This window comes from Poecilia mexicana, unplaced genomic scaffold, assembly GCF_051168715.1.
Source record: "Poecilia mexicana isolate PSO_F unplaced genomic scaffold, ASM5116871v1 scaffold_16, whole genome shotgun sequence".
Taxonomy (NCBI): domain Eukaryota; kingdom Metazoa; phylum Chordata; class Actinopteri; order Cyprinodontiformes; family Poeciliidae; genus Poecilia; species Poecilia mexicana.
The window spans coordinates 29,527,558-29,540,105 of NW_028263385.1; the positions used below are offsets into that span (position 1 = coordinate 29,527,558).

General features: G+C 37.6%; 1 protein-coding gene across 3 annotated transcripts in view; it reads right to left on the bottom strand.

Annotated features, from left to right (window-relative positions):
* The window catches only part of ascc3 (activating signal cointegrator 1 complex subunit 3), a 337,899-nt gene that overhangs the window by 213,020 nt on the left and 112,331 nt on the right, over positions 1–12,548 (bottom strand). For all 3 annotated transcript variants that reach the window (XM_088013868.1, XM_088013867.1, XM_088013869.1), the window contains one exon: positions 12,359–12,499. In XM_088013868.1, the coding sequence (XP_087869994.1) occupies positions 12,359–12,499 (141 nt within the window). The remainder of the gene's footprint in view (positions 1–12,358; positions 12,500–12,548) is intronic.

Consider the following 12,548-nt stretch of genomic DNA (forward strand, 5'->3'; position numbering starts at 1 on the left):
CAACTTGCAAGAGCCTTAAAATCTTACATATAAATGAAACAATTTAAAATCTTTGGTAACACTTTATTTGAAGGGGTGAATAAGACTGTCATGACACTTTCATTAACATGACATAACACCTGTCATGAACATGAATAAGCCTTCATGAATATTTATGACTGTTGTCATAAAGCGTCATTCGGTAAATTATGACACTTTTAATGCAAAGTTGACATTATTCAAAATGTTTTTGTTATGACAACTTGACATTAACCAAGAAATCATTACTGACATAAATTTGTTATAAAAGTATTACTGATTGCACTTTAAAAATTAGGTAACTTTATGTTATTAAAGGTAAAGTTTAAACAGTAATGATTTCTTGGTCAATGTCAAGATGTCATAACAAAGATATTTTGAATAATGTCAACTTTGTATTAAAAGTGTCAATTTACCGAATGACGCTTTATGACAACAGTCATAAATATTCATGAAGGCTTATTGATGTTCATGACAGGTGTTATGTCATGTTTATGACAGTGTCATGTCAGTCTTATTCAACCCCCTTCAAATAAAGTGTTACCAAATCTTTTAATTTATGTATGCTGAAACCATTAAATCAAATTTAGCAGCATTGATAATCTCAATAAACAAATGTTACATTTATGCATCTGTGGTCTGTGATAAAATACCATTTATGGGGCCCCTGAAGCCCTGGGGGGCCTGATGGAGTTGCTGACTTAATTTGGATTAAACAGAAGTGCAAATAATTGATATTGATTTTAATTGTGTTTTTTGATTTGTTGTTTTTAAGACTAGTTGTGGGTTTAAACAGCGTTTCACTGGTGATGTTTTCCCGTAACATGTAATTACCCAGTAGTATTTTTACTCTTCCTGTCTACTTAACATCTTTTAATACAAAAACAAGGTGGACGCCTCAGCGCCCCGACCACCGGGTTTAGCAAGTTTTCTGGGGGAAACTCTGTACTCCAATTGTCATGTCTCACTGTAACTTCCATCCTTCTGTCCATAGACTAAAGGATAGACATAGTGAGATATTGCCATCTCTCTGTAGCTGTCATCCTTAGGTCTACAGATAGAGGCACAAAAGGTACAGGAGGTGTCTCTGTCTGCAAACGTAGTATATGGATAGAGACAGAGGAATGTATCTGTCTATGGAAATGTCTCTCTGTACCTGAGTATTAAACTAAAATTAAAACTAATATCATTGAATATTGTTACTTTTCAGGAAACGGCATCAAGGGCACAAGTGGGTCCAGCAGGGCCTTTTCCCACCTAGAATATTTTTTCATAGGTGAGAACTATGAGAACTATTTCAGTAATGCCTTTACAAAACATATTTGGTAGTTCACAGGCATCTAATCTAAAAATGTAATATGTACTTAAAAAAACAAAATGGTAATTTTAAATGGTCTCCCACCTGTTTCGAGGCAATTCGGAGGCCTCAACCCAGAAAGTGGAACAAAAGCTGCAAACGGAAAAGTGACATCAGAACCAACAGGATGACTTATGCAAAACACTAGGACAGCAGTGAACCCGTGTCTCCATTCTCCTCCTTCATGGACTACCAGTGGAACTTTTAAAATGGTAAAATTACACATTTATACACAATCAGTTCTCTTACTCCCTCTCTCTCCCTGTCTGTCTTTTTCTCTGCCTGCCTCTCTGTATCTGTCCTGTCCATTTCTAAGACAGACAGACAGGACAGCCACAATGAAAGAAGGTCAGAGAGAGTGTCTGTCCGCTAAATCTTTCCTTTTCCTTTCTTTTTTTCAGCCTTTAACTGACATAAATGCAGTTTAATGTGCTGTTTATCTCATGTATTAAAACATGTTTTTCTTTCTTTATCTTCTAGCAACCCTTTGATAATTCCTGGATAAGTTCTTACCCCCGGAAAAGACCTACCTCCACCCAATTAAGACCAGTCCGTTTATTCTGACACTGCCGTTTTCCACGACCCCTGAATTCACCATCTCTCTTTTTTCATATTCCAGTGCTTGGTGATCCAGATTGCAGACTTTCCCCAGAACCTTATTGTTGATCATTATTTTATATTTACAATAAACTTATTTGACTGATTTCTGTTCTCTGCCTGGTGTTCTCCATGTGGGTTAAGAATTTAGACTCCATCATGACATACAGGTAAAATCAGTTTTTTGTTTTACGGTAAAATGCCGGCAGCTGGGGTTGCCGAAATTCCACCAAAATTTCTACCTGTAAAAAAATTACAGGTAAAATCCAATCTAAAAAACTGGATTCATACCCTTCATATGTAGCTAGAATCACTACAACTCAGAAGCACACAAGGCGCCATTAAGAACAACACTAACAAGACAAAGAACCTTACAATAACAGATCAATACAGTGGCAGCCCATGGTAAAGTGATCAGATCATGCTCTGTTTGTGTGAAGCAATGAAGAGTCAGCATGTCTCCTTTGTTTTGGCACCCCTCACAGACTAATTATATTCGACAGGATCAACACTTTATACCAAATGTCAACTGACGTCCTCTCAGCAAATTGCTAAGTGCATATAATTCTGATGCAGTTTTATTCTCTTGTTAAAAAAAATACTACAATGCATAATTAATCATGTGTGAACTGTTTGGCAACTTGTTTGTGGATTTGTGAATCCTATTAAAATCGCCCTATGAAAACAGTTCATTAAATCCCCTCCAGTTTGAATATAAATCAATGTATTCAGCCATTAGAAACTGGCGTGCTCACAGAAAAGGAAGCGCCTACTCCTAATTGGAGCTATTGGTTGATCTAAAAGGAGGCTCCAGCAAAAGCAACTAAAGCCAAACTGCTTCTTTTAATTGCTTTTTAAATACACACTAGAATGAACAAAATTGACTTATTTACTTTCATCAATTGATGGCAAGAAGAAAGAAATCAATCCACTAAATCTACTCATACTAAAGGTCTCGCAGAACATGATTCACATTTAATTTAAGTAACTGCTGCACAGAGAAAATGTGATGGCATAATCACAGAAATGCTTCACGTACCTGAAGGGATACCGATATTAACCTGAAAGAGCTGATAAAAAATTAAGGCATTACAAAAATAAGCACAGCAGCATAATGAAAGCTTGCTTAAGTTGAGAGAAAGAGCGGAAGAATGTCAAATGGTTTACAAATCTGGGAAATGTTTTAAATAAACTCATGCCAAAGTATTTTAAATTGAGTTCTTAATTATGAGCCTTGTTAATGCTCATTTCATGAAAACACACATAAATGTCAACCTATACAGACTTGTGTTGTTTGAAAACATTGTTCCCATCTCTGCCTTATGTGAACTCAAATAAACATTATTGCCATACAGTGTTTAAATGACTAATATAGTTTATTTATGTAGTACAAATTCACAACCAATGTTGTCTTGAGGCACTTTACAAAAAAGTCATTTCAATTCAATCACACATTGATCCAAGATAGTAACTGTACATTACATTTGGTTAATTAAATCAATTTAAGAAGTTCCTATCTAAGAAACAAATAGTTGTGGAACCTCATTAAAAAAAGTGACATATGTTTGAAGGTGCTGGTATTTTAAGTGTTAATCAGACTTTGAATAACTTATTCAAGCAGATTTATTAACTTTCTTATTACTATGACTAATTTGTTATCGCAATAAAAGTAAATCCCAGTTTTGTTTTTTATACTAACATACAGAACAAACTTCTCTGGAGTGACATTTAATCCATTATTGTCTTCTGGATTGGATTGCATTGGGTAATGGGTCAGAAGTGAAACCCAGACCTCTCTCTCTCAAGAGGCCCACTCCAGATCCAGGATCTAGGTCTGCTTTGAAGTCTCCTCCTAATGGGACATTCCTGGCAAACATTCAAGGCATCCATGTCACAGGATCGCAACCCCTTTGCATACTCTTTTAGTTTTTCCATAATCCTTTGGATGATGGAACTATGCACCCAGTCCACACTGAATTACACTTGTCCTACTGTCAGGAACACCACAATTGGAATTGGGGACAAAAGGCAGTCCAAGTTGCTCATCAAACGGGCTTGATTTCATGTCAAATATAGTGGCACACCTTTTGCTTTGTTTGCATTAGGCCATAGTTAGTAAAGCATCGCCACTGTGGCAACTTTAAATTTGATAGGGAAAGATGCAAGAAACATAGATCAAGAAAACAGGTACTATTGAACTAAATGTTTTTAAGCAAAAATTAGAAGCCGGCTGAGAACATTCTCAATATATTTTCCAAAGATAAGATTTTTTTTTAAAATTCTAAGTTTTAAGTATTTTGTACACAGTGCTGGCTTCAGGCTGAATTTGATTTACTGCCTGTCATCACCATATTCTGTGTAGTCGACATGGAGAACAAGCTATGTGAGACATTTTTTACATTACTGCTATTCTCTGGCAGGTGTATAGATGGATGAATCTTTACTCATTGTTAATCCGACACCAGACATGTTCAGCATATGGAAAACACCAGTGACATTTCCTGCAGCATTTATTCAGAATTTTGTTACGTATACATACACAATAAGGATATTTAGGTCTGGTGCTTATCTAGACAATGTACATACAAATTAATAACATTATTTTATTTAGAATAGAATAAAATATATTGATTCCCATAGAGAAGTTGTGTATTTGTTGACTAGATACTCCTAATTAATTACTAAGTACAAATAAGAAATATAAAATATATATCAATAAAAATAAACACACACACACACACACACACACACACACAGACACGCGCACACACAGACACACACACACACACGCACACACAGGGGTGAAAGCAGTTTGAAATTCTTGGGGGTACTATGACAAAAGTGTGTGTGTGTGTGTGTGTGTGTGTCTGTGTGTGTATATATATATATATATATATATATATATATATATATATATATATATATATATAGTTGCTTCTTTTTGTGCTTTGGTGTTTCTGACTGATGACATTTTTGCGAAGCAATAAAAGCTGGTAGCTCTTGTAAAATAAAGTTGTATTTCTCTCAGCCCACTGGCTGCAATGTTGACACCTTGAGATGCCATGAGACCTAAATTCTGAACATCATGGCATGGAGTGCATCCCAGTTTTCCATGTCTGGCATATAACCATTCATTTTAGCTTTTAAACTGGTTATATTGATCCTGTGTCCAGACAGAGGGATAATCAGTAGCCTAACAACATGACCTGTTTGTTCTGAAGATCCTGCAGCTTCCACTTCGTCTTCCTAACATGATGCCTCCTCACCCTGACTCTCATACTGACAGGAGGAACCACAGAGCTCTGTTAGGTTAAAAGCTCATCTTCTGAAGTTGGGATATTTTTCCTCCAACAGGTTCCAGAGGAATCACCTCAAACCAGATGTTGGACTGGATTTTATTTCAGTGTCATTTGTGAATGTTAGAGCCTCATTTTCAACAGTGGAGCTATAAAGATTGAAAAGGTTTATTTTGGAGAAACTCTCATCAACATCAATATTTCCACTAAATAAGAGGCAAAAAAAAAAAAAGTTTTATAGAGGAAAAGCCTCTCAGATGCTGAGCTCAAAGCGAGATGCCCAAACTATTTTTTTTAATATTAAACAATTAATTTAATTTCACATAATTATTGCAGAAGCCATTTGTCTGTTAAATACTTAATGAAACATATTTACCGTGGTTGATGTTTGTTGTGAATGATGTACAGTCACAGACGAACGAGATCATTAGTCCAACTTTGTCGTTTATTGAACGTTCAGCGGCTGTAAAGCGCCACAGCAAAGGTAAACAAAGGTAAAACAACCCGAACAGGTGATCAACTCAAAACCACTCGCACCTTTATTCTCTCTCTCTCTGTCATTTAAGCACACCCGTTGCCATGGCAACTGCCTGCGCTCTGCAAGCCGGGCTTGCAGAATCAGACGTTCCAAAGCGTCTGGTCCATAACTCTTCAACACGCTGTCAGCTCCCGGTCGGGAAAGACGCATTTAGTTCAGTGTCCAGGAGATGATTTTCAGATGTACTGATTGATTTCAGTTGCCTCTGCGATGAAATCTTTGCGTATAGTCTATATAATGTCTGCCTATGTGCACGGTCACCAGTCCAGGGTGTTAATTATAACCTATCAAATGACCGACGGGCTTTGAATTTTCCCGTCGTTTAAAAAAAATTACCGGTCAAACACGGGAGCTAACAGCTTGTTGAAGGGCTTTGGACCGGACGCTTTGGAGCGTGTCTTGTTAGGAAGCGCATTCCAAACCTTTGGTTGAAATGGGTTTTAATTCCAGTCTCCATTACAGACCAGAGAAAACTAAACAGAATGCAATGTTGTGTTAATTCATTTATTGTCGAAACAGAGGAGCCGACAGTTTATCTTGAGGAAATAAATGATGGTGCAGAAGTTAATGAGACCGTAACATGTGCAGTGCGCTGCGGCTGCACAACCAATACGAACGCGGCTCCGCCCCTGCAAAGAATTAAACTTAATTCACTCAGCCGTTTCAACAAATGGAGCTGGAAGACATTACCTTCCGTGCGAGAGCGGTACTCAGGAGGAACGCGCCAGACGTAACATCAGTTCGTTTCGGAGAAGCGAAGCCACGCACAAAAGATCTTTGTAAAAGCACACGCCCAGACCGCACAGGGTAAAAAGCTAGCAGAGTTCAACTGATCGGTTTGGATCAGACAGACCCAACTGACTGATGAACTAGTGTAGATTTCTCTGCAGATGGGGACCAGGAGGAATTTGTGAGTTTGTGCGTTCAGACCCCAGCAAGATAAGTGACCGTAATTTAAGTGGAGCCATTTAATTTAATTTTTTATAAGTTATCGGGGCCACAGTCAGTGGTTTTTGTTACTACGGAGAAAAAGTTAGATGCATTTATCTGCTTTATGTGTGATGGGATCTGGATTCACAGTTTTTAACTAGGTAAATATTAACTAAACCGCATAAAAATGCGGCTAAATAGCCTATGTTAATATGATTATAACTGACTGGTAAAAATAGAACATGACCGATTTTTTTTAATGCTGCCACGCTAAAGTCTAGCGCGACCGCTAGACTTTATTTCGCACCTTAGGGCGACCTCTGATATATGCCACAAAGCACCCAGTGTGGTCTTATGCCTCAAGGTTTGACGTGTTGTGCATTCAGAGATGCTCTTCTGCATAGTTTTCTTAACTCACATATTGTTGTTTTGAGTTATTTACAGATTCTGAATGTGTCTGAGCTTTCCAATGATGCCAAATGTAGCTGAGTTAATTTTAATTTTTTTTAGTTTTTTGATGAACCTTCTCAAAACACCTTGTTGAATTTACATGATTGCTGTCACCTTTGCACTTTTTTCTGTTTTATACTGTTTTATTTTGGATCCTAATGTGGCCCCAAATCCATCCCCATAATTGTTTTTTTCTTGGTTTTTGAATTGTTTTTTATTTTGGTGGAGAAGCTTTTATTTTCTTGTTTCCTGTCTCCGTGTCACATCCTGTGTGTTCCCGCTGCCCTCCTCAGTTCGAGCCAAGCTGCGCTGTGGAGAGGTAAGGGCACAGAGTTGTCTTCTGCTGTACATTAAAATATTAAAAATGTAAAAAGAAAAAGTATGCTGTTCAACTCATAAGTTGTAAATAGTTGGTTAACTTTTTGATGTTTAGCACAGCACTGTTCTGGGTATTTAATTCCCACGTTTTTTGCATTTATTCAGTTTACCGTGCCAACATGGTTATTTTATTTTTGTTCTTTTGGATGGTAAAGGTGTGTGTGGGAGAGCCAGAGCCAGGAGCTGCTGCTGAATATGTTTTTGTTCTAAACAGGTATGTGAATTATTTCAAAATGTTATACAAAATACATGCATTTAACAACCAGATATTTTATTATTACTGTGTAAAATTGTAACCTTTGGGCAGATTATTTCTGTTTCAGTTTTATTTTAATTGTTTTGTATGAATGCAGATTTTATTTTATTATTATTTGTGAACTTTAGATGATTTTAACCCATTCCTGTCAGTTCGCGCCAAGCTGCGCTGTGGAGAGGTGTGTGTGGGAGAGCCAGAGCCAGGAGCTGCTGCTGAATATGTTTTTGTTCTAAACAGGAATAAATCAATGCAAATCCTGGTTCCTGTCGTAATCCATTCTACAACTGTTACACAAACCCATGGAAAAAAAAAGTTGTTCTTTACTACCAAGTGTTGTGTGCATTAATAACATTTAGGTCTATTTGTGATTTAAAAGCACAAGAAAAATAGACTTGAGCTCCTTTACCAGAAACAAAAAAATATTTTATGCACCATCAAATATAAAAAATAATCCACCAATTTCCACCAATTGTATTTATTTATAGTAATTTATTATATATTGATTTATATTATTTTAATTCAAAATAATAGTAGTTGTAGACGCATAAGCAGAGCATCATTCATTACCAAGTAATAAAACAACAAACAAAAAAAAACAGTTCTGACTAACTGGATCGACTCCTACTGCTAACCGTTCAAAGGAATCCAATCGCTGGTGAACGACACATCAACCGTCTCAGCAGCTATGATTACTTTTAAGACAATGCTTTGGTAAGCTAACCGTAGCGTCGCACTCTTAGCAATTAAACAATCGTTTACATGCAGTACCTCGCGGACCACTAGAGGGGGCCCGCGGACCACCAATGGTCCAGGGATCAAAGTTTGAGAAAGACTACTCTAAGGGCATGGAAGGAAGAGGGGTTTTGGAAATCCCAGGATGTCACATCCATAATAGCATCCATATGCCAGCATCCTTTCTGTTTCCATGGTAACTAGAGCAGCCGTGGCAAGTGGAAAAAGTGGGAGGAAAATGTATGTGGGATAAAGATGGAGTGGGGAGGTTAGAGAAAAATGGTTACTGGAATGCAGCATGTTAACTAATCGCTCGTTCATGATAAGAGCCCTTCTAAATGAGGTCTGTGGAATTGTGTGTGTGATCCCCATGAGAATACACTTACAATTAAACAAATGTGAGAAAATATCACAGCACTCCAAACTGCTCTTTTCTTCTGTTCAGTGGATGATGTGAAATATTGAAGAGGAGGAAGGATAATACATGGCTCTATTATCCTTCATGAAGCTGATCAGAATAGCAGTCTCAGCTGTGCATGCATTCATATACTGATATAAAGATTATTAAGCAATGTGAAGATAAGTACCTGGACCCCAAAGTGGGGTTGCAGTTCTCATTGAAATTCAAATAACACATGTAGATTGGACAATGAAATTCCCATAGCCCCCTCAGCAATTCTGCAAGATAAAGATCTAGTCCACTGTTCAACAGCCAGGACAAAAGTCACAGTACTGAGTCAAAATTGAAAGCCTTAGATTACGCTTTCACAGGGAGTGCTCCAGTACCCTTTTTTAAAAAAACTGAACCTACCACCTCAGTCTACCTCTTCACAGGTGTTGTCTGGGTTTCCATGTGATACTTCACAGGTATGTCAACTATAACAGAGCTTTCAGAATCTCAGGGAGAAATCTAGTCCACTTCTGGGATTCTGTCTATGAAGTACGTTTTTACTTCCATGATGATATCTGCCATAGTGTGCAGACCAGATGTAAACTTGAATTTTAATCAGATCTTACTGTGGGCGCAGAGATATGCCTCACTAGTTCATTTGCACTGGATGGGAATTAAACTACTGATTATTGTTTAATGAAGAAAATGGATGTTTGTTTTTGTCATCTCTGGTATTACAAATTCTCATGTGTGGAAGCAGATCTGTCCACACAACAGATTGCAGAGAGTAAACAATATTGTATATCTGAATGACAACATTTTATTGCATTGTTCCTTTTTCTTTTTTTTTCTTTTTTTTAGGTATTTTGTAGTTATTTTCACCATTTTCACATTCTTTGTTTCAAATAAGCAATAATATTCTGTAAAACCATCCAATCACTGCATTTTTCAGTTTCAGGTGTTTTTCAGGACTAAAATGAAGGTTGTAATACAAAAGAAGGGTACAAATTTAGCAAAGCAGCATAAAGTAAATATTGAAACGTGATAGATTTTACCATGTCAACACATTGACATGCCTTTGCCTTTGACAGGCAGGCGTTTCTGCCTGCCTGTCAAAGGCATGGTTGCTCCAGCCACTGTGTAGGAACCACAGTCCTACACATGTTGCCTTGAAGCTCTGCCAAGAACACTTTCTTGATAATTTGGTGACACCCTGACTTCGTCATTTTGTTTTAAACTTCTAAATTTGTCAATAATTGCCCTAAGTAATATATTTAGTTATCCATTCTCAAATGAAACATATTGTTGCAGTTTTTGCAGCTTTATCACCTTTTTAAACTGTGTAAGTGGTTAAACATGTAGCAGACATCACATTCTAAAATGAACACCAAAAGGGCAAGACAGATGAAAATAGATGAAAATATATGAAATGTAGGGAACTTCAAAAAACACAAGAGCATAAAAAGTTAGAAGATTAGGGCATCTTGACAAACTTGCTCAGATATGTGGACAGAGATTTTAGACTTAATCATTTTCTAGAAATATGCTGAAACCAACATGTAAAATGGTGAGATCACAGAAACAAAGTGAATGAAAAGATAGTGGTGTGCCATAGCGCTTCAGTCTGTCTGATTAATCATTCTCTTTGAGAAATCTTTTCAAATGTCTTTATAAAAAGGTAACTTTAAAACTCCTCCAGATTAGCTGGAATTGGTCCCATTTCATTCACAGACACCAAACCAAGACCCCTTTCTTTTGAATTTAGAAGTCTCATAAGGCTTATAGATGTTGTGTCTACGCTGTGCAATCATTTAAACTCCTTTGAATAGGCAGATATGCACAACTGCCCATCCACCTCAACAATATTCCAGGCTGAATAAACAGAAATTTATTTTACTAAAGGCATCTTCACAAAGAATTCATTATTTTAACAAATTCATAAGCTGTGTTTACAAATAAATAATCCCTCTATATTTTTATTATCATAGTTAATGGTTTTCTTTTTTATATTCTTACCACTTTTAGGACTTTTGTGTGACAGAAGATGGAGTGGGAAGCCATCTGTTCTTTGCACTTCCTTTGTCCATTATTATTGAAGATTTTTATGTTTTGAGAATGACAACAGACTTACTGTATGTGTTCACTGGGTAATTAGAGTACTCAGCCGCTTGTTATGATTCATGTCCTGTCCATGCTGTGTTAAGCACTCGTTCAGCTCACCTGCCACACCTGATTGCTTACCTGTTCCACCTGGGCCTCGCCCTACTTAAACACCTCTCAGTTGCTTCCTCCTTGCCAGATTGGCAACAGCCACGAGCCAGTAGAGATCCAGCGTTTCCTTCCAAGCCTTCAGTGTTTCTATGACCCCTTTCTGTCCACGGATTTACCCCTCCTGCCAAGCCCTTCACCGATCCCTTCTGTTCTGGATTTCTGGACCCTGACTCAAGCTCTGCCTCACGACCACCGAGTATTACCTGCCTCTCAAGCTAAGTTTGCTCTCTCTGTCCTCCTGTGTATTACCTCTGCCTGATTATCAACAAAGTCCCTGGGTATTGTGTTTTGGATCTCCTTGTGGAGATCTTCATTGCTTCCACAGAAGCCTGTTCTAACTGGTTTCCTGCATCTCCCTGTCGTCAAACCCTCAGTTCCCCTGCTCCACCCATCCACTGTTCTACAGGTCAGATAAGTTGATGATTTCAAAGATGCCCCTCCTTTAGCTGTGCATCACCAGCCTTCTCCCCTCTCTCCTTAGTGTGTGTTTGACAACCTCTTCCTGAGCAGCAACTAGTATCTGAAAATAAATTAAACTTGTTTTTTTTCTTTGCGTACTCCTGTGTGTGTGGTTGAATTTCTGGGTCCCCACTGAGTGTCCTTACAGTCGCTATGTGACGTTTTGCATTTATCACAGCATACTGAGGCAAATGGCCATAATGAAGAAAAACAAACAGCTTGCTTAAGTTGGTAGCAGACTGGATATTGTTCATTACATCACATCCTGTAAAGGGGTCACACCACCAGATATCCAGTTAGCGCAACACAGAGCTAAGCTTAAGATAAACATATCTGCATTTAACTAGCATTTGACTTCTAAAAAAATCAACTATGTGAATGAAATAAGAAATGTGTTTGTAATTAATGCATAGTTCAAACATTGTCACTGACATTTTACAATTTTAAGATGACTTTTTAATATTTTTACATTTTTACCGAAGAAGCAATCATAAATTCATCCTAGACCTGATAAGTCATATAGTGTTAAAGTGTCCAAGCTTTCAGAGCAACTTCAGCTGCCCATGCTTTCATGAAGCAGGCTTTTCTTTCTGGTTATTCTGTGTAGTGGTTTGTTTAAATAACAGCCAAGGAAAAAGTCAAACAGATGGTCTGAACCTATGTGGGTCAATGACAGTGTATTTACCTGTGTTCGAAGGATCTCTCCTTTGGTTAACTGCATGTCTCCAGTGAGTTCTTTAACAATGATGCCCAGGGGTTCCAATCGCTTACTGAAATAATTAGTCATCTCAGCTGCCAAGGCCTTCATTGGAGCCACATATACTATCTGCAGAGAGAGGAAGGGAGAGAGAGAAGTGTGGAAATAAATAGGATAT